At 35.3% G+C, this 27,637-nt stretch overlaps 1 protein-coding gene across 1 annotated transcript in view; it reads right to left on the bottom strand.

The window, feature by feature from the left end:
• Window positions 1-27,637, bottom strand: part of LOC115439352 (uncharacterized) — a 176,131-nt gene that overhangs the window by 5,162 nt on the left and 143,332 nt on the right. The window contains exons 4-5 of the mRNA XM_030163186.1: window positions 15,552-15,758; window positions 723-937 (exon numbers count right to left, since the gene is read on the bottom strand). Coding sequence (XP_030019046.1) covers window positions 723-937; window positions 15,552-15,758 — 422 coding nt within the window. The remainder of the gene's footprint in view (window positions 1-722; window positions 938-15,551; window positions 15,759-27,637) is intronic.

The following is a 27,637-nucleotide window of genomic DNA, read 5'->3' as shown; positions in this document are numbered from 1 at the left end:
CATTTTATAAAGAACAAGAAGCACTCGGAGAGCGCAGACCTCCGCCAAGGCTGATCAGTGGCCCCCCCCGTGGGCCCCCCCACGCCAAGGAGGTTATGTTTTTGCCAGGGTTTGTTTGTTTGTTTGTTTGTTTGTCTGTCCGTTAGTGTGCAACATAACTCAAAAAGTTATGGACAGATTTTGATGAAATTTTCAGGGTTTGTTGGAAATGGGCCCCCCCGTGGGCCCCCCCACCCCCGATCACCACCAAAATTTAATCATTTCTTCCTTATCCCATTTCCAACAAACCCTGAAAATTTCATCAAAATCTGTCCATAACTTTTTGAGTTATGTTGCACACTAACGGACAGACAAACAAACAAACAAACAAACAAACAAACCCTGGCAAAAACATAACCTCCTTGGCGGAGGTAATGAACCATTAACCACCAATGAACCCTCACGTTACACATGTTTTTCTTGTACTTTTTAATATTTACTTCTTGTATTTTTTTTAATTTGGCACTTACAGTTAAGGAACCAAATATGGTAACTTCATTGACCTTGATTTTCTACATGTCAATAAAAAATTTCACAAAACTAATAGTTTTGTTCTGTCCTCCAATACCACACTAAGGCTGATATTTGGAATTTCAGAGTATTTCTAGTAGTGAACTATAAAGGGTTAAACGTGCATAAAACAGGAACTCGGAAGTAAAGCTGAAGTCCCGCTGCTGCCGTACCTGTTTGATGGTGAAGTCGTTGATGAGGTGGTGGTTGTGTTCATTCAGGTTGCAGTGCAGGGACACGCAGTCGCTCTGGTACAGCAGGTCCTGCAGGGTGTAGACGCGCTGGACGCCCAGCGAACGCTCCAGGCCGTCCTGCAGGTACGGGTCGTAGAAGATGACGTTGAAGCCGAAGACTTTGGCCCGGACGGCCACCGCCTGGCCCGAACGACCTGAGGACGGACGCAAGAGCAAAATTAGTCACTAGGGTTAAATATTAATACTTAAAAATTTTAGCCACAAATATTTAACCATGAACACAACCAAAACATAAGCTCCTGCTAACATTTCTGTTTATACAGGGTGGGGAAGCAAAATTTACAATATTTTGAGGCAGGGATTGAAAGACAGTGTATGACCAATTAGTTTATTGAAAGTCATGAGAATTTATTTGCCACAAGAAAACTGACATAATAGAAAATGTTTTTATTCTATGTGTCCTCCTTCTTTCTCAATAACTGCCTTCACACGCTTCCTGAAACTTGCGCAAGTGTTCCTCAAATATTGGGGTGACAACTTCTCCCATTCTTCTTTAATAGTATCTTCCAGACTTTCTCCTAATAGTTTTGCTCATAGTCATTCTCTTCTTTCCATTATAAACAGTCTTTATGGACACTCCAACTATTTTTGAAATCTCCTTTGGTGTGACGAGTGCATTCAGCAAATCACACACTCTTTGACGTTTGCTTTCCTGATTACTCATATGGGCAAAAGTTTCTGAAAAGGTATGGATAATAGTGTTAGGTATGATTATGACATCAGTATATGTTTGGTTTCAAAACAATTGACGTAGTGCCTGCTGAGAAAAAACAACTAAATGTTCATTGTAAATTTTGCTTCCCCACCCTGTACGTTTCCCAAACTGAGGGTCGGGACCACAATGAGCTACACAGCTGTTTTATTGGGTTGCAAAGAGATAGAAGGAAATATATGGCAGAAGTATGAAGTTCATTTTCCCAATAGAAATCTGAGCGTGTTCTCTGGAAAAATGAGAAATCATGCAGAAAAGTAAAGAAAAAATGAGAAGAAAAAAGAAGAAAACAAGTGGTGCCAATCACAACAAATCCCGCCCCTCACACATATTGTAGCTTATTTCGGCATCGATCCAGCTGATGACATCATGTCCGTGCATGTGCTGATGTCAGCAGATCAACTGCCTATATATATGTGCCAAGTTTGAAGGAAACTGAAACAAAACTGAAATTTTGGCCATTATAAGTAAATGGAAAAAATGTGTTTTTAAAATTCATAAAAAAATTTAAGTTTGACCTACTTTTCCCAAAATGTAATGACATCTATTTTGGGTCACTGGCAATCTATAAACCCAATGTGGTATGAATTCAAACAATAGTTTTGCCGATACAGACATCTGAAATTTCGCCTATTATAAGTAAACGGAAAAAAAAAAAGAATTTAAAAATTCATCAAAAATTTGAATTTTGACCTACTTTTCCCAAAATGTAATGACATCTATTCTGGGTCACTGGCAATCTATAAACCCAATGTGGTATGAATTCAACCAATAGTTTTGCTGATACAGACATTTCAAATTTCACCCATTATAAGTAAAGGGGGGAATAAAGTAGTAAAAATCCATTTAAAAATTTTTTGACTTTGACCTACTTTTCCTAAAATGTAATCACATCTATTCAAGTTCACTGGCAATCTATAAACCCAAATTGGTATGAATTCAACCAATAGTTTTGCTGATACAGACATTTCAAATTTCACCCATGGAATGCAAAAATGAGTCGGTTTTTTTGTTTCTCATTTTTGGTTTTAAATGGAAAAACGAATGAATGAATGATACACGGACTCATCTTACATACTTTTGAATTACAGTATAAAATGTAGTCGGGCTCTCCCTACATAACCGCGTCACTTGACCCGTATGAGGGATAGGATCTATTCCGCAAGACGACGACTAGTTTCCGATGACAGAGAAGTGTACGTAGAATCACGCTGCCTTCAGTGTAATCATGTAAAACTGATTATTACTCAGAGTTTTCCTCCTGTTGCCGTAGAAGCAGCAGCATCAGCGCAGATAGAGTGATGGAGAATGGGATGCTTTTGCTGGTGAAAAGGATCGATAAGGTCTTTTACACTCTCAAGGTCCTTCCTTTGTGATGGAGCAGTAAGTCCTGCTCTTTGGCTCCACAGCTGAGGAGAAGCAGTTTCTTTTTTTTTTTTTTTTTTTTTTTCTCCTTTCTCTTAAAAACCTCTGCCGGCGGGAGATACAGCGGCGGCACAAAGACTCGACGACAGCAGCTTTTTGATAGTAAAACTTATCTGGTCACGGCCAGCGCTATTCAGATTCAAGAGCAGATTTTCAGAGGTTGAACCAGACTACACATTACCTGGGCTGAACCTAATACCGCTTCATTTTCTAGTCTTTTCAACAGTTTTTCATTAATTGTTTGCTTTATATGAGGCAAATTCTAACCTCAGAACCTTTTCTAACATCTTTTTTGCAGTGATCTAAACTTTTAAAAAGCATTGAGCGTCCTTGCGTATCCCAAACAAAAAGCGTTTTTTCTAGTTTTAGGACATAATTAGCGAAAGGTCTGAAAAAGCAAAACTATAAAAATACAATCAAGATTTTCAAAGGTTAAAGAAAGTGTCGCTTTTCTTCTTGCAGCTCTATGTTTTTTTCCCCGTCGTTAGTCAGTTTGGCTAAAATATTCATGTTTTGCCACTTATGGGTAAGGAAACAAATATGGTAACTTCACTGACCTTGATTTGCTCTATAACAATAACAAATTTGGAAAAAATTTCACAAAAATAATAAAGTTTTGTTATGACCTCCAATAACACACTAAAGTTGAAATTTTGAATTTCAGAGTATTTCTACAGTTGTGGAAAAAATTATTAGACCATCCAAAGTCATCAGAAACAATGGCTGTGCAATCCAGTCCTAACTCCTGTGTGTATCATGTGACTAAAACAGACAGAAAAGAAAACATGGAATGTCAGTACAATGCCATAGATATTGATGTAAGAACTGAAGTGATTTTGGTTATTATCAAGAAAACATGGAAAATGGATAGACATCAGCTCTGAAATTCAACTACTATGAGATGTTTTTGTTGTTTTCATTATATTTGTCCAAACAAATGTACCTTTAGTTGGACCAGGCATTAAAATGAACAAGAAACTGAAGAAAATATAGTGTTTGTTGGTGTTTGTTGACGGTCTAATAATTTTTTCCGTGACTGTATGAGTGCTTTATAAAGGGTTAATTACAATCACGTCTTTCCTTTGTTCATCCATCCATTCATTTTTCGGCTAAAATTTACTTAGGGGGTCAAATGAGTGGCCATTTTTGTCAAAAAAAAAAAAAAAGTTGTAAGAAATGCATAGAACTGGGTTGAAATAATGCTAATAAATTTGTGCACAGACTACTGATATTATTTGACAGTGGAAGCTCTATTTTCAGAAATATTGGATTTTGAATAGCACGTGTATGTGAAAACTTTTTTTCTCCATTTACTTATAATGGGTGAAATTTCAAATGTCTGTAGCAGCAAAACTATTGGTTGAATTCATAGCAAATTTGGTTTATAGATTGCCAGTGATCCAGAATAGATTTAATTACATTTTGGGAAAAGTAGGTCAAAGTTCCTATTTTTCATGAATTTTTCAAATCTTCTCTTCTCCCATTTACTTATAATGGGCAAAATTTCAAATGTCAATAAAAACATCAGTTTTAGTAGTTTAGTCAGTAGGCGAAAGTTTAAATTTTTTATGAATTCTTTAAATCTGTTTTTTCTTTCTCCCATTTACTTATGATGGGCAAAATTTCATGTGTCTATAAAACATAAATTTTTCTCCATATTGAACCTGTAAAAATAAAACGTGATATGTAGTGTATAATCTTGTAAGAAAAACTGGGGAATCTAAAAGAACAGAATATTTGTTTTTCAGATAAATTCAGTTCAAATATAACTTGGCCATTTGTGACATGAAAATATCGCATTAATTGTGATGAAATTGGACATTTTTGAGCTGAAAACATAGTTCATATGACCATCAACATGTTGCAACAGAACTGAAATCCTGCAAATTTGCTCTTAACTGAATGTGCAATATACTGATCTACCTCTGAGTACTTTAAATTTAATGTGCAATAACCTGACTATACGCCACAGTACTTTTTTTTTCTTTAATTCAAATGTGCAATAACTTGTTTACCTCTCAGGACACTTATTACCATTACTATTACCCCCCCCCCCTTTTATATAATACTATACTGTTACAAATGTGCATCTGAGCTGTATGTACAATAACTGTTTTCTTGTTCTATTCTATTCTACTTTCACTTAAACCACTGTTTCACTTTCTATTCTATTCTATTCTATTCTATTCTATTCTATTCTATTCTATTCTATTCTATTCTATTCTATTCCGTTCCATTCCATTCCATTCCATTCTATTCTATTCTATTCTATTCTATTCTATTCTATTCTGTTCCGTTCCGTTCCGTTCCGTTCCGTTCTATTCTATTCTATTCTATTCTATTCTATTCTATTCTATTCTATTCTACTTTCACTTAAACCACTGTTTCACTTTCTATTCTATTCTATTCTATTCTATTCTATTCTATTCTACTTTCACTTAAACCACTGTTTCACTTTCTATTCTATTCTATTCTATTCTACTTTCACTTAAACCACTGTTTCACTTTCTATTCTATTCTATTCTATTCTATTCTATTCTATTCTATTCTATTCTATTCTACTTTCACTTAAACCACTGTTTCACTTTCTATTCTATTCTATTCTATTCTATTCTATTCTATTCTATTCTATTCTATTCTATTCTACTTTCACTTAAACCACTGTTTCACTTTCTATTCTATTCTATTCTATTCTATTCTATTCTATTCTATTCTATTCTATTCTATTCTACTTTCACTTAAACCACTGTTTCACTTTCTATTCTATTCTATTCTATTCTATTCTATTCTATTCTATTCTATTCTATTCTATTCTATTCTATTCTACTTTCACTTAAACCACTGTTTCACTTTCTATTCTATTCTATTCTATTCTATTCTATTCTATTCTATTCTATTCTATTCCATTCTATTCTATTCTACTTTCACTTAAACCACTGTTTCACTTTCTATTCTATTCTATTCTATTCTATTCTATTCTATTCTATTCTATTCTATTCTATTCTATTCTATTCTATTCCGTTCCATTCCATTCCATTCTATTCTATTCTATTCTATTCTGTTCCGTTCCATTCTATTCTATTCTATTCTATTCTATTCTATTCTATTCTATTCTATTCTATTCTACTTTCACTTAAACCACTGTTTCACTTTCTATTCTATTCTATTCTATTCTATTCTATTCTATTCTATTCTATTCTATTCTACTTTCACTTAAACCACTGTTTCACTTTCTATTCTATTCTATTCTATTCTATTCTACTTTCACTTAAACCACTGTTTCACTTTCTATTCTATTCTATTCTATTCTATTCTATTCTATTCTATTCTATTCTATTCTATTCTATTCTACTTTCACTTAAACCACTGTTTCACTTTCTATTCTATTCTATTCTATTCTATTCTATTCTATTCTATTCTATTCTATTCTATTCTATTCTACTTTCACTTAAACCACTGTTTCACTTTCTATTCTATTCTATTCTATTCTATTCTATTCTATTCTATTCTATTCTATTCTATTCTATTCTACTTTCACTTAAACCACTGTTTCACTTTCTATTCTATTCTATTCTATTCTATTCTATTCTATTCTACTTTCACTTAAACCACTGTTTCACTTTCTATTCTATTCTATTCTATTCCATTCTATTCTATTCTACTTTCACTTAAACCACTGTTTCACTTTCTATTCTATTCTATTCTATTCTATTCTATTCTATTCTATTCTATTCTATTTGCATAACTTGCATTTACCAACACACAGTTCCTTTGGGGATTCACTTCCATTGATTCTTATGCACACAGACAGAAATAAGACCTCAGTACATTTTAGCTGAGTTACATATCCCAGAACACCTTTTTGACGCTGCACAGAACACAGCTGTGAACTTGTTGCATTCAGCTGCTGGTTAAAAGTGCAGGATGAAAGAGCGATACCAACAGCAGCAGCGGGGGAATGAGGTTTTTAACATCTTTTTTCCGGTCGGTTTCCAACACACCAGGTCGCCTCGTGACTGCTGCTCAATCTGATTTACCCGGGCTGCGATTGGGGGGGGGGTTGAGGAAATTGGCATCTTCGCCTCCTTCTTCAATGATTTTCTGCCCGTGTGATCGTTGGGAAATTGGCGCAAAGTGTTTTTTTTTTTTTTTTGGAAAAGAAACGGTTTGTCTTTGACTCTGGAATATTAATATGACAAGGCTGAAGGTTTGAGTTGCATTTTAGTGGCATTCCGTGCGTTTACATGATAACTTTTATTCCTGGTTTAAGCTGGTTAAAGGTTAGATCCTATTTCAGATGCCCGTGTAAACACCTTATTCCAGTTGAAAAAGAAAAGTTCTGATTAAAGTTAAACCCGATTAAAGTCACTGGTTTAATCCACTTTTAATTCCGATCTAAATTATTCCTGGGACATGTAAACCCTTTATTCCGTTTGGACTTCATTCCTGCCATTCTGCGCATACTCGTTGTCTTGTCCCGTCGCGATGACGCACACATTCTATACTGGCGGAAGAATATGCACTGCAGTCTAGTCAGCCCAAAGCGTTCCAGTGGGCTATACTGCTGTTGCACTGAACACTTTACTGCTGGTTTTAATTGTTTTAATGTTTTAATTTTTATAGTTGATTTTATTATTGCTATTGTTTCCCCTATTCTTATTCTTCTTATTTATTTTTAGTGTGTTGTGTTTTTTAGGGAGATGAACAGAATAAGAATTTCATTGCATTGTATAACTACCTGTTTTTGCTGTGCATATGACAATAAAACTCTTGAATCTTGAATCTATTCTGATGGGATCTACCAGCCTGGAAAACCCTGAAGGAAGAGTTCACCACTTGTTTTTTATTCATTCATTTGTCGTGCACTAATGAGTTCGATAAGTGGGTAAAACAGTTTGTACTGCAGTGCACCGACTGCCTTGTTCTCGCAGCCCTTCCGTTAGCTTAGCTTAGCCTAGCTTAGCATAATGGCTTCATTCCTATGGTCAGACGTAGCCAGGCTTTTATAGGTGATTTGTAGTATTTTATGAGTGATTTTGGTACATTCAGTTCTCCCTAATCATTCCTTTAGTCCGGTGGGGTCAATATGATCACAAATTGAGGCTCAAATCATGGCCATGTGACTTACTGCAGTGAGAAAATCTTGGGAAATAAAAGCAAATGCAAAGCTAAAACGGTAAAGGAAGGGCTGTGAGAACAAGGCAACTTGAGCACTGCAGCGCAAACCCTTCTGTTAGCTTAGCTTAGCATAGTCACTGCATTTCCATGGTCACACGTAGCCAGTTTTTTAAAGGTGATTTGTTGTCTTTTGTAAGTGATTTTGTGAAATCCGGTTCTCCCAAATTATTTCTTTAGATCTGCGACTTACTGCACTCATACAATCTTAGGACTGTTGTGTTGACGGAAGTTGGAAAATCTTTTTGTTGGAAGGGATGCATGCAAACTCTCCAGGAAACAATTAGATGGACTTAAGTAATTATTTAGGTCATTTTTAATCAAATTTGATGATGTGTTCAGACTGACCATTTTTGGGGAACACAGTATAGCCTCACCTTTAAGTCACCAGAAGGTGCTGACGAATGTTGAAAAAAAAAAGAAAAAAAGATTGAAACACCTTGAAAAAAAAAAGTCGAAAGGACTTTTGGTACAATATCAGACAGCGATCATGTCTGTTTTAAGCCACAAATAAACACTGGGTTAAACAAATTTGTAATATTTATAGATATACAGGTGCATCTCAGTAAACTAGAATATCATTAAAAAGTAGATTTATTTCAGTAATTCAATTTAAAAAAGTAAACGTATCTTTATATAAATTCATCACACACAGGGTACGGTTACATGATGCTTTTTAAATCGGATTTATTTTTCCAGAAGAAATGAATTTGGAACTAAAGTATTTTCTCTTCTGTTTACATGGAAATGTTCAACCCGAATAAAGGTTTACATGAGGTATTCATGAGGTAGCTCAGTGAGCTAAAGGGTTTGCGCTGCAGTGCTCACGTTGCCTTGTTCTTGCAGCCCTTCTGTTAGCTTAGCTTAGCATAGTCACTGCATTTCCATGGTCACACGTAGCCAGTTTTTTAAAGGTGATTTGTTGTCTTTTGTAAGTGATTTTCTGAAATCCGATTCTCCCGAATTATTTCTTTAGATCTGCGACCTACTGCACTCATACAATCTTGGGACTGTTGTGTTGACGGAAGTGGAAAATCTTTTTGTCGGAAGGGATGCATGCACTAAACTAGCTTTGCTTTACCGTTTTAGCTTTGCATTAGTTTTTATTTCCCAAGATTTTATTAGTGCAGTAAGTCACATGGCCATGATTTGAGCCTCAATTTGTGATCATATTGACCCCACCGGACTGAAGTAATGATTAAGGAGAACTGCATTTACCAAAATCACTCATAAAATACTACAAATCACCTATAAAAGCCTGGCTACGTCTGACCATAGGAATGAAGCCATTATGCTAAGCTAGGCTAAGCTAAGATAACGGAAGGGCTGCGAGAACAAGTCAGTCGGTGCACTGCAGTACAAACTGTTTACCCACTTATTGAACTCATTAGTGCATGACAAATGAATGAATAAAAAACAAGTGGTGAACTCTTCCTTCAGGGTTTTCCAGGCTGGTAGATCCCATCAGAATAGCCCACTGGAACGGTTTGGGAAGACTAGACTGCAGTGCATGTTCTTCCGCCAGCGCAGAATGTGTGCGTCATCGCCACAGGACAAGACAACGAGCATGTGCAGAATGGAAGGAATAAAGTCCAAACGAAATAAAGAGTTTACATGTCCCAGGAAGAATTTAGATCGGAATTAAAAGGGGGTTAAACCAGTGACTTTAATCGGGTTTAAATTTAATCCCAACTTTTCTTTTTCAACTGGAATAAGGTGTTTACATCTGAAATAGGATCTAACCTTTAATCAGATTAAACCAGGAATAAAAGTTGTCATTTAAATGCACTGAATGTCACCATAATGATCCTCAAAGTTTCAGCCTTGTCTTATTTACCGTTGATCTTTCCCATTGTGTTTTTTTCAGGGTCTAATTGCACCGGGGGCCTTTCCTTCTTCCTGTCACGCACCGATCGATGGCGCTAACAGCAGGACTTCGCTGTAAACAAGGGTTGATGTGAACGTTTCGATCTCAGATACGACCCCCACCCCACCCCCACCTCCCTACATCCCACCCCCTCATCTTGCAACAGCAGGCTTTTGCTTTGTGTTCTTTATTTTTCTGCAGCAAAAGGACAAGGACAAGACACAGCGCTGTGGGAGATGTGATGGTGAACGGTCAAGGGCACAATGTTGACAGAAATAAAAAAAAAAATATTATAAAAAATCAGGTTTTTCTAAAGAAAGTCTTAGAAAAGCATGTGTAGTGTAATCTGTACTAAATGTGCAATAACGTCTGCAGCCTTGGTTCAGGTGTCGAGTGATTATCTAACTGCTGCTCATAGAAAACAAGAATGTAATGACTGAGCGCTTAAAGAGGCTGTATGGAACACTGAGATTTCCAAACGCTCAACTGCGGATTTATTTCAGGTCAAGAACGACGGCGACCGGAGATGATCACTCATGATAAATGACAGTTTGAATAGTATTTTTGGGTGGAAATTCAGCATAAAGCACGGATATTCACTGAAAGAGCAGAGTTTAGTGTTATTGCACTGGAAAAAATCTATAGCTAACCAAGTGTATTTTTCTCATTTCTAGTCAAAATATCTCATCACATTTAGAAGAAAAGCGACACTTTCTTTAACCTCTGAAAATTTGTATTGTATTTGGCACAGTTTTGCTTTTTCAGACCTTTTGCTAATTATGTCCTAAAACTAGAAAAACGCTTTTTGTTTGGGATACGCAAGGACGCTCGATGCGAAAAAATTATATTAATATTCATCTACTATAAAAAAAATTATATTAATATTCATCTACAATAAAAATATAATAAATCAGGACAGTGGATGGTTTTTTTTCAACTTTAGCTCAAAGTTTAGACCCTAATGTTCAGCCCATTTACATTAATAAAAATAGAGCTTCCACTGTCAAATAATATCCGTAGTCTGTGCACAAATGGATTAGCATTATTTCAACCCAGTTCTGTGCATTTATTACAACTTTTTTTTTTGGCCACTCATTTGACCCCCCTAGTAAATTTTAGCTGAACTGACTAACGAAGGGGGAAAAGACACAGAGCTGCAAGAAGAAAAGTGACACTTTCTTTAACCTCTGAAAATTTGTATTGTATTTTGCGCAGTTTTGCTTTTTCAGACCTTTTGCTAATTATGTCCTAAAACTAGAAAAACACTTTTTGTTTGGGATACGCAAGGACGCTCGATGCGAAAAAATTATATTAATATTCATCTACTATAAAAAAATTATATTAATATTCATCTACAAAAAAAAATTATATTAATATTCATCTACTATAAAAATATAATAAATCAGGACAATGGATGTTTTTATTTCAACTTTTGCTCAAAGTTTAGACCCTAATGTTCAGTCCATTTACATTTAAAACCCCTTTAGCCCTATCAGCCCGGACTTCAGTTCTGTTGCGACAAAATGTAATTAAATCTATTCTGGATCACTGGCAATCTATAAACCAAATTTGCTATGAATTCAAAATCCAATATTTCTGAAAATAGAGCTTCCACTGTCAAATACTATCAGTAGTCTGTGCACAAATGGATTAGCATTATTTCAACCCAGTTCTGTGCATTTCTTACAACTTTTTTTTTTTTTTTTTTGACAAAAATGGCCACTTATTTGACCCCCTAAGTAAATTTTAGCCGATTTTAGCCGCAAAATTTCAAATGTCTGTAGCAGCAAAACTATCAGTTGAATTCAAACCAAATTGGGTTAATAGATTGCCAGTGATGCGGAATAGATGTGATTACATTTTGGGAAAAGTAGGTCAAAGTCAAAAATTTTAAATGGATTTTTACTTTTTCTTTTTTTTTTCCCGTTTACTTATAATGGGCAAAATTTAAAATTCCTGTAGTAGCAAAACTATTGGTTGAATTCATATCAGATTGGGTTCATAAATTGCCAGTGACCCAGAATAAATGTGATTGCATTTTGGGAAAAGTAGGTCAAAGTCAAATTTTTTTTAAATGGATTTTTACAAAAAATTTTTCCCCATTTACTTATAATGGGCGAAATTTCAAATTCCTGTAGCAGCAAAACTATTGGTTGAATTCATACCAAATTGGGTTTATAGATTGCCAGTGATGCAGAATAGATGTGATTACATTTTGGGAAAAGTACGTCAAAGTTCAAATTTTTATGAATTTTTAAAAAAAATTTTCCCCATTTCCTTACAATGGGCAAAATTTCATGTCTATAAAAACATTAATTTTGTCTCAATTTCCTTCAAACTTGCCACATATATAGAGGCAATTAATATACTGACATCAGCACACGCATAGACATGATGACATCAGCTGGACTGATGCCAAAATAAGCTACAATACCTGCGAGGGGCGGGGTTTGTTGTGATTGGCACCACTTGTTTAACTTCTAAAACTCCAATCACATGAAACTGTTTTGCCTTTATAAACCACCTCTGCTCCGTCTTTATCACAAATGGCCGACGGATTTCACCGACTCCTATTTCAGCGGGTACTTGAAGTGCTGTTGCCTCATAGCCAGAGGTTTTTTTGTTTTTTTTTCCTTCCATTCTGTGTGTTCGCAGCCTGCAGAGTTGTGCTGCTGGCTTCGTGTACGAGCCTCACAAACAAACACCAGGACGCCGTCGCTCTCCCCAGCCTCCCGCCGACAGAAAACGGTCATTGTTTCGGAGAGGGTTTAAGCCAAAAAGAGCGGGAGAAGAAGAAAAAGAGCGAATGATGGTGGTGGTGGTGGTGTAGGGGGGGGGTTCTTAATGCCAGAGGCTGGTGTTTGGACTCTGGGCAGCTGTCTGGGACCTGAGAGAGTGGATGAGGGGGGAAAGAGGGGGAGTGGGTGGGTAGGGGGTGAGTGTATGTGGACATAGAGATAAGGTGGCACTGTGGAAAAGGCTTGTGAGAAGCATCTGTGATGTTGAGACAGGAGCAGGATGACGCACAAATACACACAATCGGCAGTAAAACAGGTGCAGGGAGGAGGGAGGGGGGTGTAGGGAGGTGGGGGTGGGGGGGTACTCTAACACAAGCCGGTCCACCATGAGGGGCCTGATTATGGCAGTGTGGGGCGGCGAGGGAGTCCAGAAACAGAAGAGAGGAGTTACAAACAGAAGGAGAGACAATAATGGAGATATAATGGTGAGCATTAGAGCGGTGGGGATGAGAGAGGAGGATGACAGAAAGAAAAGAAGGAAGGCAACCCGGAGGGAGGCAAAACACACAACCTTGAGATAATCTGTGGGACGGGCAGAAGGAGAAAAATAACCTTATCAGGGCAGGAAAACAGAGAGGCATGGCGAGGCCGGAGAGAGGATATGAAAACAGCGACGGGAGGGGAACCCAACCGACAACTAAGGCTGTGTTTGGCAACAATCTGGTGAGACGATACAAATCACAATACTAGGATCACAATGCGATATATCGCGATATATCACGATACTGTTAACAAGGTGATATTTTTTGTTTTGTTTCCTTTTTTAAAAGATTATTTCCTGGAAAATCTTATAGTCTATCAGACGACTGCAGTTGATCCAGAATGCTGCTGCTCCAGTCCTCACTAAGACCAAGAGAGTGTACCCATGTGAATATAGAAATAAAAGAGTAAAATACCCATGTGAATATAGAAATAAAAGAGTAAAATACCCATGTGAATATAGAAATAAAAGAGTAAAATACCCATGTGAATATAGAAATAAAAGAGTAAAATACCCATGTGAATATAGAAATAAAAGAGTAAAATACCCATGTGAATATAGAAATAAAAGAGTAAAATACCCATGTGAATATAGAAATAAAAGAGTAAAATACCCATGTGAATATAGAAATAAAAGAGTAAAATACCCATGTGAATATAGAAATAAAAGAGTAAAATACCCATGTGAATATAGAAATAAAAGAGTAAAATACCCATGTGAATATAGAAATAAAAGAGTAAAATACCCATGTGAATATAGAAATAAAAGAGTAAAATACCCATGTGAATATAGAAATAAAAGAGTAAAATACCCACGTGAATATAGAAGTAAAAGAGTAAAATACCTACGTGAATATAGAAATAAAAGAGTAAAATACCCACGTGAATATAGAAATAAAAGAGTAAAATACCCACGTGAATATAGAAATAAGAGTAAAATACCCACGTGAATATAGAAATAAAAGAGTAAAATACCCACGTGAATATAGAAATAAAAGAGTAAAATACCCACGTGAATATAGAAATAAAAGAGTAAAATACCCATGTGAATATAGAAATAAAAGAGTAAAATACCCATGTGAATATAGAAATAAAAGAGTAAAATACCCATGTGAATATAGAAATAAAAGAGTAAAATACCCATGTGAATATAGAAATAAAAGAGTAAAATACCCATGTGAATATAGAAATAAAAGAGTAAAATACCCATGTGAATATAGAAATAAAAGAGTAAAATACCCATGTGAATATAGAAATAAAAGAGTAAAATACCCATGTGAATATAGAAATAAGAGTAAAATACCCACGTGAATATAGAAATAAAAGAGTAAAATACCCACGTGAATATAGAAATAAAAGAGTAAAATACCCATGTGAATATAGAAATAAAAGAGTAAAATACCCATGTGAATATAGAAATAAAAGAGTAAAATACCCATGTGAATATAGAAATAAGAGTAAAATACCCACGTGAATATAGAAATAAAAGAGTAAAATACCCACGTGAATATAGAAATAAAAGAGTAAAATACCCACGTGAATATAGAAATAAAAGAGTAAAATACCCACGTGAATATAGAAATAAAAGAGTAAAATACCCATGTGAATATAGAAATAAAAGAGTAAAATACCCACGTGAATATAGAAATAAGAGTAAAATACCCATGTGAATATAGAAATAAAAGAGTAAAATACCCACGTGAATATAGAAATAAAAGAGTAAAATACCCACGTGAATATAGAAATAAGAGTAAAATACCCATGTGAATATAGAAATAAAAGAGTAAAATACCCACGTGAATATAGAAATAAAAGAGTAAAATACCCATGTGAATATAGAAATAAAAGAGTAAAATACCCACGTGAATATAGAAATAAGAGTAAAATACCCATGTGAATATAGAAATAAAAGAGTAAAATACCCACGTGAATATAGAAATAAAAGAGTAAAATACCCACGTGAATATAGAAATAAAAGAGTAAAATACCCACGTGAATATAGAAATAAAAGAGTAAAATACCCACGTGAATATAGAAATAAAAGAGTAAAATACCCATGTGAGTATAGAAATAAAAGAGTTTGAAAAACAAAAAACAAAAATTAACCTCCGCAATATCTGCATTTGAATAAATACCTAAAAATATCGATACAGTACTTTTTAATATCGATACGGTATCGTGAAATGAAATATCGCGATATATTGCGACACTGATATTTTCTTACACCCCTGCCGACAACATGACAAATTAGAAGAAAGAAAAAAAAAAAGAAAAGAGTGAAAATAACTGACCGAAGCCGATGAGGCCCAGGGTTTCTCCACGGATGCGGGCGGCGCCGGACGCCACCTCGCGGATCTGCTCCACGCTCTGGACCCGCGTGCCCTCCCGGAGAGCCTGGTACAGCCAGGTGTTTCGCCGGTACAGGTTGAGGACGTGGCACAAGGTGGAGTCGGCCGTCTCCTCCACGGCCGCCGAGGGAATGTTGCACACAGCGATGCCTGCGGAGAGGGCAGCGCAAACACGCACATGTTTAAAACCCGAGATTGGAGTTATTACGACATTAGCGCTAACGGTGCAATGCAACACAGACGGAAACCAAACCAAATTGCAGGTGAAATTAATCTGGTTTTCCTTCCCCGCCCCTGTGTTAAAAGGGTCAGAGAGCAGCAGAAACAGTGGGTTTTCACACCATGGTGTCTGTATTTATCACTCGTCATGTGAAGGATACTCTTTCATCCACCTTTTTCAGCTTCGACCTTTTAACCCCTCCCTCATATTACCTGGAAAACTAAAATAAAACTAAGACTATTTATGCACTTGTGAAACTAAACCCCCCACCGCTGCCTCAGACACTGTTCACCAACACAAACATTTAACATCTTTTTATCTGAATTTGCTGAATTTCTTATCATTTAAGTCTTTAAATGGGTAGATTTTCACACACACACACACACACCCCCCCAAAAAAAAAAAAAAAGGGGAGGCAAGGGGTATTGTTTTTGCTTCAGTTTGTTTCTTTATTGTTTGTTTGTTAACACTTTAGCAGCAAAACTACTGGTTGAATTCATGCCAAATTGGGTTTATAGATTGCCTGTGACCCAGAATAAATGTCATTACATTCTGGGAAAAGTAGGTCAAAGTTCACATTTTTTTAGGAATTTTTCTAATCTTTTTTTCCCCCATTTACTTATAATGGATGAAATTTCAAATATGTGTATCAGCAAAACTACTACTTGAATTCATACCAAATTGGGTTTATAGATTGCCAGTGACCCAGAATAAATGTCATTACATTTTAGGAAAAATAGGTCAAAGTTTAAATTTTTCATGAATTTAAAATTATTTTTTTTCCCCCTATTAACTTATAATGGGTGAAATTTCAAATGTCTGTAGCAGTAAAACTATTGGTTGAATTCATACCAAATTGGGTTTATAGATTACCAGTGACCCAGAGTAGATCCGATTACATTTTGGGAAAAGTAGGTCAAAGTTCAAATTTATGATTTTTTTTGCATATTTTCTCCCATTTACTTATAATAGGTGAGATTTCAAATGTCTATAAAAACATCAATTTTGTTGCAATTTACTTCAGACTTGGCACATATTTGGAGGCAATTGATATGCTGACATCAGCACATGTATAGACATCATGACATCACTGGATCGATGTCAAAATAAGCTACAATACATGCGAGGGGTGGGGTTTGTTGTGCCTGGAACCACTTGTTTGTTTATTAACAGTTTAGCAGCAAAACAATTGGTTGAATTCATGCCAAATTGGGTTTATAGATTGCCTGTGACCCAGAATAAATGTCATTACATTCTGGGAAAAGTAGGTCAAAGTTCACATTTTTTTTTAGGAATTTTTCTAATCGTTTTTTTCCCCATTTACTTTTACTGGATGAAATTTCAAATATGTGTAGCAGCAAAACTACTACTTGAATTCATACCAAATTGGGTTTATAGATTGCCAGTGACCCAGAATAAATGTCATGACATTTTAGGAAAAATAGGTCAAAGTTTAAATTTTTCATGAATTTTTCAAAAATTTTTTTTCCCCCAATTTACTTATAATGGGTGAAATTTCAAATGTCTGTAGCAGTAAAACTATTGGTTGAATTCATACCAAATTGGGTTTATAGATTGCCAGTGACCCAGAATAAATGTCATTACATTTTAGGAAAAGTAGGTCAAAGTTTCAATTTTTTATGAATTTTTCAACCCCCCCCCCCCCAATTTACTTATAATGGGCGAAATTTCAAATGTCTGTAGCAGCAAAACTACTGGTTGAATTCATGCCAAATTGGGTTTATAGATTGCCTGTGACCCAGAATACCTGTCATTACATTCTGGGAAAAGTAGGTCAAAGTTCACATTTTTTTAGGAATTTTTCTAATCGTTTTTTTCCCCATTTACTTATAATGGATGAAATTTCAAATATGTGTAGCAGCAAAACTACTACTTGAATTCATACCAAATTGGGTTTATAGATTGCCAGTGACCCAGAATAAATGTCATGACATTTTAGGAAAAATAGGTCAAAGTTTAAATTTTTCATGAATTTTTCAAAAAAATGTTTTCCCCCAATTTACTTATAATGGGTGAAATTTCAAATGTCTGTAGCAGTAAAACTATTGGTTGAATTCATACCAAATTGGGTTTATAGATTACCAGTGACCCAGAGTAGATCTAATTACATTTTGGGAAAAGTAGGTCAAAGTTCAAATTTATGATTTTTTTTTTGCATATTTTCTCCCATTTACTTATAATAGGTGAGATTTCAAACGTCTATAAAACCATCAATTTTGTTGCAATTTACTTCAGACTTGGCACATATTTGGAGGCAATTGATATGCTGACATCAGCACATGCATAGACATGATGACATCACTGGATCGATGTCAAAATAAGCTACAATACATGCGAGGGGTGGGGTTTGTTGTGCCTGGAACCACTTGTTTGTTTATTAACAGTTTAGCAGCAAAACTACTGGTTGAATTCATGCCAAATTGGGTTTATAGATTGCCAGTGACCCAGAATAAATGTCATTACATTCTGGGAAAAGTAGGTCAAAGTTCACATTTTTTTTTAGGAATTTTTCTAATCGTTTTTTTTCCCCATTTACTTATAATGGATGAAATTTCAAATATGTGTAGCAGCAAAACTACTACTTGAATTCATACCAAATTGGGTTTATAGATTGCCAGTGACCCAGAATAAATGTCATGACATTTTAGGAAAAATAGGTCAAAGTTTAAATTTTTCATGAATTTTTCAAAAAATTTTTTTCCCCCAATTTACTTATAATGGGTGAAATTTCAAATGTCTGTAGCAGTAAAACTATTGGTTGAATTCATACCAAATTGGGTTTATAGATTACCAGTGACCCAGAGTAGATCTGATTACATTTTGGGAAAAGTAGGTCAAAGTTCAAATTTATGATTTTTTTTGCATATTTTCTCCCATTTACTTATAATAGGTGAGATTTCAAATGTCTATAAAACCATCAATTTTGTTGCAATTTACTTCAGACTTGGCACATATTTGGAGGCAATTGATATGCTGACATCAGCACATGCATAGACATGATGACATCACTGGATCGATGTCAAAATAAGCTACAATACATGCGAGGGGTGGGGTTTGTTGTGCCTGGAACCACTTGTTTGTTTATTAACAGTTTAGCAGCAAAACTACTGGTTGAATTCATGCCAAATTGGGTTTATAGATTGCCAGTGACCCAGAATAAATGTCATTACATTTTAGGAAAAGTAGGTCAAAGTTTCAATTTTTTATGAATTTTTCAACCCCCCCCCCCCCAATTTACTTATAATGGGCGAAATTTCAAATGTCTGTAGCAGCAAAACTACTGGTTGAATTCATGCCAAATTGGGTTTATAGATTGCCTGTGACCCAGAATACCTGTCATTACATTCTGGGAAAAGTAGGTCAAAGTTCACATTTTTTTAGGAATTTTTCTAATCGTTTTTTTCCCCATTTACTTATAATGGATGAAATTTCAAATATGTGTAGCAGCAAAACTACTACTTGAATTCATACCAAATTGGGTTTATAGATTGCCAGTGACCCAGAATAAATGTCATGACATTTTAGGAAAAATAGGTCAAAGTTTAAATTTTTCATGAATTTTTCAAAAAAATGTTTTCCCCCAATTTACTTATAATGGGTGAAATTTCAAATGTCTGTAGCAGTAAAACTATTGGTTGAATTCATACCAAATTGGGTTTATAGATTACCAGTGACCCAGAGTAGATCTAATTACATTTTGGGAAAAGTAGGTCAAAGTTCAAATTTATGATTTTTTTTTTGCATATTTTCTCCCATTTACTTATAATAGGTGAGATTTCAAACGTCTATAAAACCATCAATTTTGTTGCAATTTACTTCAGACTTGGCACATATTTGGAGGCAATTGATATGCTGACATCAGCACATGTATAGACATGATGACATCACTGGATCGATGTCAAAATAAGCTACAATACATGCGAGGGGTGGGGTTTGTTGTGCCTGGAACCACTTGTTTGTTTATTAACAGTTTAGCAGCAAAACTACTGGTTGAATTCATGCCAAATTGGGTTTATAGATTGCCAGTGACCCAGAATAAATGTCATTACATTCTGGGAAAAGTAGGTCAAAGTTCACATTTTTTTTTAGGAATTTTTCTAATCGTTTTTTTTTCCCCATTTACTTATAATGGATGAAATTTCAAATATGTGTAGCAGCAAAACTACTACTTGAATTCATACCAAATTGGGTTTATAGATTGCCAGTGACCCAGAATAAATGTCATGACATTTTAGGAAAAATAGGTCAAAGTTTAAATTTTTCATGAATTTTTCAAAAAATTTTTTTCCCCCAATTTACTTATAATGGGTGAAATTTCAAATGTCTGTAGCAGTAAAACTATTGGTTGAATTCATACCAAATTGGGTTTATAGATTACCAGTGACCCAGAGTAGATCTGATTACATTTTGGGAAAAGTAGGTCAAAGTTCAAATTTATGATTTTTTTTGCATATTTTCTCCCATTTACTTATAATAGGTGAGATTTCAAATGTCTATAAAACCATCAATTTTGTTGCAATTTACTTCAGACTTGGCACATATATGCTATTATATAGGCAATTGATATGCTGACATCAGCACATGCATAGACATGATGACATCACTGGATCGATGTCAAAATAAGCTACAATACATGTGAGGGGTGGGGTTTGTTGTGCCTGGAACCACGTGTTTGTTTATGAAAAGTTTAGCAGCAAAACAATTGGTTGAAATCATGCCAAATTGGGTTTATAGATTGCCAGTGACCCAGAATAAATGTCATTACATTTTAGGAAAAGTAGATCAAAGTTTCAATTTTTTATGAATTTTTCAAACCCCCCCCCCCCCCCCCCCCCCAATTTACTTATAATGGGCGAAATTTCAAATGTCTGTAGCAGCAAAACTATCGGTTGAATTCATGCCAAATTGGGTTTATATATTGCCAGTGTCCCAGAATAGATTTGATTACATTTTGGAAAAGTAGGTCAAAGTTCAAATTTTTTATGAATTTTTAACTCTTTTTTTTCCCCATCTACTTAAAATGTCTGAAATTTGTCTGTGCTGTGTTTTGGGTTTGTATGAATAATTTTTTACACCAGTACATGTGATCTAGTGCAGATCATACACTCATTTACACACATATATGACCTATAGTACATGTTTCAGGTGCATGTTCATTAAGTTAAACCAGAATAAAGATACTTGAACTGGAGTGTGATACCATTTTTTTTTTTTTTTTTTTTTTTTTTATCAATTTTTCATTTATTTTCATTGTGCATCTCCAAAAGCACAAAACAAAAAAAGAAAGAAATTCACATTTTATGGTACAAGATTTTGTGACACACAAAGTTTAACGCCCCCCCAAAAATAATAATAATTGTGCACAATATCCATATTACTGAGTCTCATCCTTCTTCTTCTTCTTCTTCTTCTTCTGTTGTGTTTTAACGAATTAGCGCCTCTAATGCTGTGTTTCCACTATGAGGTATCAGCTCGACTCAACTCGACTCGGCCTTTTTGTGTTTCCATTACAAAAACGGGCCTGGAATCTGGTTCCTGGTACTAGTTTTTTGGTATCACCTTTGCCGAGGTTCCAGGACTGGGGACCAGATACTAAAACGTGACGTGTAAACACTGCAGACCACTGATTGGTCAGAGAGTCGTTTCTGTGACCCACCGTTTTACCAAAAACAGATGTGGAGGTTTACAGTAAATATGTCAGTAGGTTAATCCACATGATGACAGCCCGCAAAACTACACCATAGTTTGTCGAGGAGGTTCAGACGCAAAAATTCAGCATGAGCTTGATGAGACAACACGCAACGAGCGAATTTATCAGCAACTCTGAGCAGACGACACAGAAGTAATGCGCTGCATCACTATGACGACCAGGTACTGTAAAGTGGGTAGTAATAATAATAATAATAATAATAATAATAATAATAGCTTTATTTCTATAGCACCTTTTAAAAACAAAGTTTACAAAGTGCTTTTGAGAAACAAGTAAAGGGCACAACAGCAGGATACAAGATGTAAGTAAAAACATTAAAACAGAAGCAACACAATAGGAGAGATGTGTACCACGATGCAGAAACATGACACTTCGAATAAATTAAATGAATCGGAATAAAGAGGCCAGGGATAACGTAGCATGATGCTGTTAAATCAATGCAAAAATAAAGGCGTGAGATAAAACAACATCATGTATGAGAATATAAACCAACAATCGAACAGGATAAAATTCAAATTTTAAAAATCAAAAAAATTAAAATTAAAATTAAAATTAAAAGGGACAAACATCACATAAAAGCAAGTCTATAAAAGTGTGTTTTAAGAAGTGATTTAAAAGATGCTACCGATTCCGCAAGCCTAGTATCCTGTAATGCAGGGGTGTCAAACTCATTTTAGCTCAGGGGCCACATTAAGCCCAAATTGATCTCAAGTGGGCCGGACCAGTAAAACAATAGCATAATAACTTGTAAATAATGACGACTCCAAATTTTTCCTCTTTGATTTAGTGCAATCAAAATTACATTATGAAAATATATACATTTACAAACTATCCAAACAAAAATGATGTGAATAACCTGAAAAAAAACTGTGATTTCTTGAGAAAAATAAGTGCATATTTAACAATATTACAAGTCAACTTAACATTTATACATGCATATTATGGATTGGATCTACATAGGCACAAAATATTTAATAACTGTAAGTATAATGTTAAAATTTTACTTACAAAATTTCAGGTTTTTCAGATTTTATTGTTTACAGATAGTTTGTAAATGTTAATAGTTTCATAATTTAATGTAAGTTCTTACACTAAAACAAAAAGAAAACTAGAAAAGCACTCAGAGCGCAGACCTCCGCCAAGGCAGATCAGTGCCCCCCCCCCTGATCACCACCAAAATTTAATCATTTGTTCCTTTTGCCAGTATCAATATTTCCTGAAATTTTCATCCAAATCTGTCCATAACTTTTTGAAAGATCCGGATCAGTCTTTGCCATTTGATAGAACACCCCATTGTAAATCCCTGAGTCAAATTGCATGAGATTTGCACAATTCCCCCATATTGTGATTTCCACCATAAATATTAGTCCCATATTTATTTGACCTATATTTTAAGATTCCTTCACCATGAAAACATACCATTAGCAACTGGATTCATAATTATATCCTTATTAGTTCAGTAGTTATTCACGAAAATCACATTTCTCGTAATGGCGGTTTTCTTCTGGATCTAGCTCCTTAAGTATTAAAGCTACATGAAATCCGGTGGCATACTCCCGATGCGGAACTGACTGAGCTACACGATGGCGCTTGTCAGAAATTTCTACCTTTAATATTAAAGGCACAGTAGGCCAAAAAGTAAGGGCACCCCCATTTTTTATAGAAACTGAGATAAAATCCGCCTTCTGGATCAGATCCGGATCAGCCTTAGAAATGTGATAGAGGACCCCATTGTCAATTCCTGAGTTCAATTTCATGAGTTTTGGTCAATAATTAAGCGAGATATTGGGAAACAAACATTTTGGCCCCATTTACCACAATGTTAACGAAAATTTCAAAGTGATCCAGAATCCAGGATTTCTTCCGGATCACCCCCAAAAGTTAATCATTTCTTCCTTATCCCATTTCCAACAAACCCTGAAAATTTCATCAAAATCTGTCCATAACTTTTTGAGTTATGTTGCACACTAACGGACAGACAAACAGACAAACAAACAAACCCTGGCAAAAACATAACCTCCTTGGCGCAGGTAAAAATATGGAGTTGTCATTATTTATAGGTGTAATGTAATATTATGTTTTTCACATTAAACTAAAAAAATTTGGAGTCATTATTTATCAGTTATTATGCTATTATTTTTAGTTGAGATCACATTGTCCTGTATCTGGAACCTGAACTAAAACGAGTTTGACATCCCTGATTGTTAATATCTGGAGTGTAATTTTTGCAAATTCATCCCGCGGGCCAGACTGGAACCTTAGGCGGGCCGGTTTTGGCCCCCGGGCCGCATGTTTGACACCCCAGCTGTAATGGAAACGGTCTCCAGGAATAGGACCTGGTACCAGAGTCGAGTCGGGTTGAGCCAGTTCCATGATACACTTAACTCCTTGTATTTGACTGACCACGTCTCAATGTGCATCTATTAATTAATCATCTAGTAAAATTACGAGATGGTGTCAGTGATTGGAGTGTGTGTTCGCGGTGGTGAAAACACAAGGAAACCCTCAGAGCTCTGACGGCTTTCAGAACCTTCAGCTTGTTTTACTTTTGCAGCTGGAGTTGTTTTGGTTCCCCCTTCGCCGCTTGGATCCACCTTGCTTCCAGCTGTGGAAAGCAGCTGTTTTCAATGAAGAAACCCTTTTAACAACCCACTGTGAACTACCTGCATGGCATCACAGTAAGCAGCAAACTGAAGAAAGTGTGTGTGTGTGGGGGGGGGGGGGTGTTGAGGGTTGAGTCAAACCGAGCTCTTGTGTAAAAGTTCAGACATTTTCACATGTATTTAAAGTGATTATACTGGATTTCACGGTTCGCAGCTTGTTCGCAATTATCATCAGTATGTATTTTCCAATTTCTTCCCCCATCTACTGTGTATTTTCCACATTGTACGACATCAGGCTCTGTATTTATCCAATCAAAAGTGCCCCCCCTCCCCCCCCCATTCATCCCAAACTCCCACCAGACCCCTTCACTTGTCAATTACAGCATCTGGTAAAACAATACCATGGGTGTGTTTCCATATCAGTTTACAAAAACATCCAAAAGTGCATATTTGCGGTCTGCTTTATTAATTTCTGCATGCACGCCGCTGGTTGAGGGAGGTGTGGGCGGGGGCCGACGGTCCTCTACGCCTGGAAATTGCCGCGGTTCTCCAGAGACGACCTCTTTTGAGCAATCAAACCCTTCAACGACGCCATCAAATCCCTCTTATAATTAACACCCCACCCACAGACGCAGTTCAGTGATGATGTAAAAGCTAAAAAAAAACAGGCATTTATTCTTATTTTTCTGCACCTTTAGATTAGAGCTGTCAAAATGAACGCATTAACGCAGATTAATCCATCATCGTGATTAATCTGATGAAAAATTTTAACGCAATTAATCCATTTGTAGTGCAGAATCTTCAATCTTAAACTCAAAAAAATTCGATATACATTACGTGGATCTGAAATGAAATTTCATGAAATCTTTCTTAATCTTTTTTGACAATCCTATGATGCATGTACAAGGCCCTGAACAAGTTAAGATGTATATGTCTATGTAATACTCTGATATGTATTTTTATTTATATATACAGTGCTATATTGTAAATGCATACAGATCTGGTGACAGTAAGGGGTTTGGGAGGGTTAAGTGGGTTTTGTTAGATTTTTTTTTTTTTTTTTATGTGTGTGAATCCCTGTGTGTATTCTGTATTTTTGGAATTCAATAAACATATTTATACAACCTGTAGTGCAGAATGACTCTGAACGTCTCCGCACTGGAAAAAATCTAAATCTTACCAAGTGTATTTTTTTCATTTCTAGTCCAAATATCTCATCACACTTTAAAATAAGACATAATCACCTAAAGAACTAATTTTTAGACAATAGATCTTGAAAATCTTACTTCAATTTCAAAATCTCACCAAGATAATTTTCACTTGTTCCATTGGTAGATTTTTATTTTTATTTTTTGGCTTAATTCAAACAAAAATATGTTGCATTAATTTTCTTTCTTTTTTTTTTGGTTGTAACTTGTTTTTAACCCTTTCATGCATAGTGGTCGCTACAGTGGACAGTTCTTCTCCAGCTGTTCTCTTGTATATTCATGGGTTTTGTTGTTTTAGTTCCATATCAGCCAACACAGTGGACACTTTTGCATCATCCCATAATAATACACTGACATTCATATCATTACTGTAACTTTGCTGTTCTTGATAAACCTGATCTGCACTAACATGTTTAGTGTAAATCAGTTGCTAATTGTTATTAAACTGTAATTAACAGGGTTTTTTTTTTTTTTTTCCAATACAAAAGTTTTTCATATGTACAGGGCGGGGAAGCAAAATTTACAATGAACATTTAGTTGTTTTTTCTCAGCAGGCACTACATCAATTGTTTTGAAACCAAACATATATTGATGTCATAATCATACCTAACACTATTATCCATACCTTTTCAGAAACTTTTGCCCATATGAGTAATCAGGAAAGCAAACGTCAAAGAGTGTGTGATTTGCTGAATGCACTCGTCACACCAAAGGAGATTTCAAAAATAGTTGGAGTGTCCATAAAGACTGTTTATAATGGAAAGAAGAGAATGACTATGAGCAAAACTATTATGAGAAAGTCTGGAAGTGGAGGAAGCAACAAAAAACGTACCAAAGCTTTTATTAAAGCTCTCAAATCCAAAATCCTAAAGGATCCAACCAAATCCATGAGAAAAATGGCAATTGAACCTGAGGTAGACAACAAGAGCGTTAGAAATGCAGTAAAATATGATTTGAAGTTAAAATCTTACACAAGAACACCAAAACACTTGTTGACAACAACAACAAATCCAACTTTAGCAATTTTTGGGAATCATGTTTATGGCCGCCTTCTAGCCCAGATCTAAACCCTCTGGATTCTGCTATTTGGGGCGTTTTAGAACATGCTACCAACAGAACATCACACAGCAATGTCGACTTTCTTAAAGATACTATTAAAGAAGAATGGGAGAAGTTGTCATCCGAATATTTGAGGAACACTTGCACAAGTTTCAGGAAGCGTGTGAAGGCAGTTATTGAGAAAGAAGGAGGACACATAGAATAAAAACATTTTCTATTATGTCCATTTTCTTGTGGCAAATAAATTGTCATGACTTTCAATAAACTAACTGGTCATACACTGTCTTTCAATCCCTGCCTCAAAATATTGTACATTTTCCTTCCCCACCCTGTAAATATATATATATATATATATATATATATATATATATATATTTTTTTTTTTTTTTCCCCCATGAAGTGGGTAATAACTAATATTAAAATATGTTAAAATGTGAGAAAACATTAGACTAGCAGCATTAAAAATGTTTTCATATCATTTTCTGATATTGGGTTTTAAATACATGTTTCTTTGCTTCAAAAATTTAATCCATGGTGTAGCTGAGTAGACATTTTTGTAACTCCACGAAAAAAAAAAGTCAATCTCAAGGTTTTTTTCATGCCTAAGGAGGAAAAAAACACTCAAGAAAAAATCTTGACTAAGGTTTTCATAATTCGTGCACGAAAGGGTTAAAGGGGTATTTTTTCCAGTGTAGTCTGTGTAAGCAGAGTTAGTGTCATGCATGCACAAATGGGCAGTTGATCCGATAGTGACAGGCAGCCGAACCAACCCATAACGATGGTCCTCTGGATGGAAATGTGAGGACAAAAAAAACCCCAAGATGGAGCCGTTATTTCAAGCTGTTTTGAAGCACTTATGTTGTTGGAATGTTTCAAAATACATGTTCCTTTCACCTTACATGTGTTTTTCTTGTATTTTTTATATTTTCTTCTTATATATTTTTTATTTTTTTGCTACTTATGGGTAAAGAACCAAATATGGTAACTTCATTAACTTGGATTTTCTACATTTCAATAAAAAAATTTGCTTCTTGTTATGTCCTCCAATAACACACAAAGGTTGAAATTTTGAATTTCCGAGTATCTCTGTGAGTGAAATATTGAGAGTTAATGCAAACAAAGCCATTTTACTAGAATTTTGATGAAATTTTCAGGAAATGTTGATACCGGCACAAGGAACAAATGATTAAATTTTGGTGGTGATTCGG

The sequence above is a fragment of the Sphaeramia orbicularis genome, chromosome 19 (assembly GCF_902148855.1).
Source record: "Sphaeramia orbicularis chromosome 19, fSphaOr1.1, whole genome shotgun sequence".
NCBI classification, from domain to species: domain Eukaryota; kingdom Metazoa; phylum Chordata; class Actinopteri; order Kurtiformes; family Apogonidae; genus Sphaeramia; species Sphaeramia orbicularis.
This window is presented reverse-complemented; position numbering and strand designations above follow the sequence as displayed.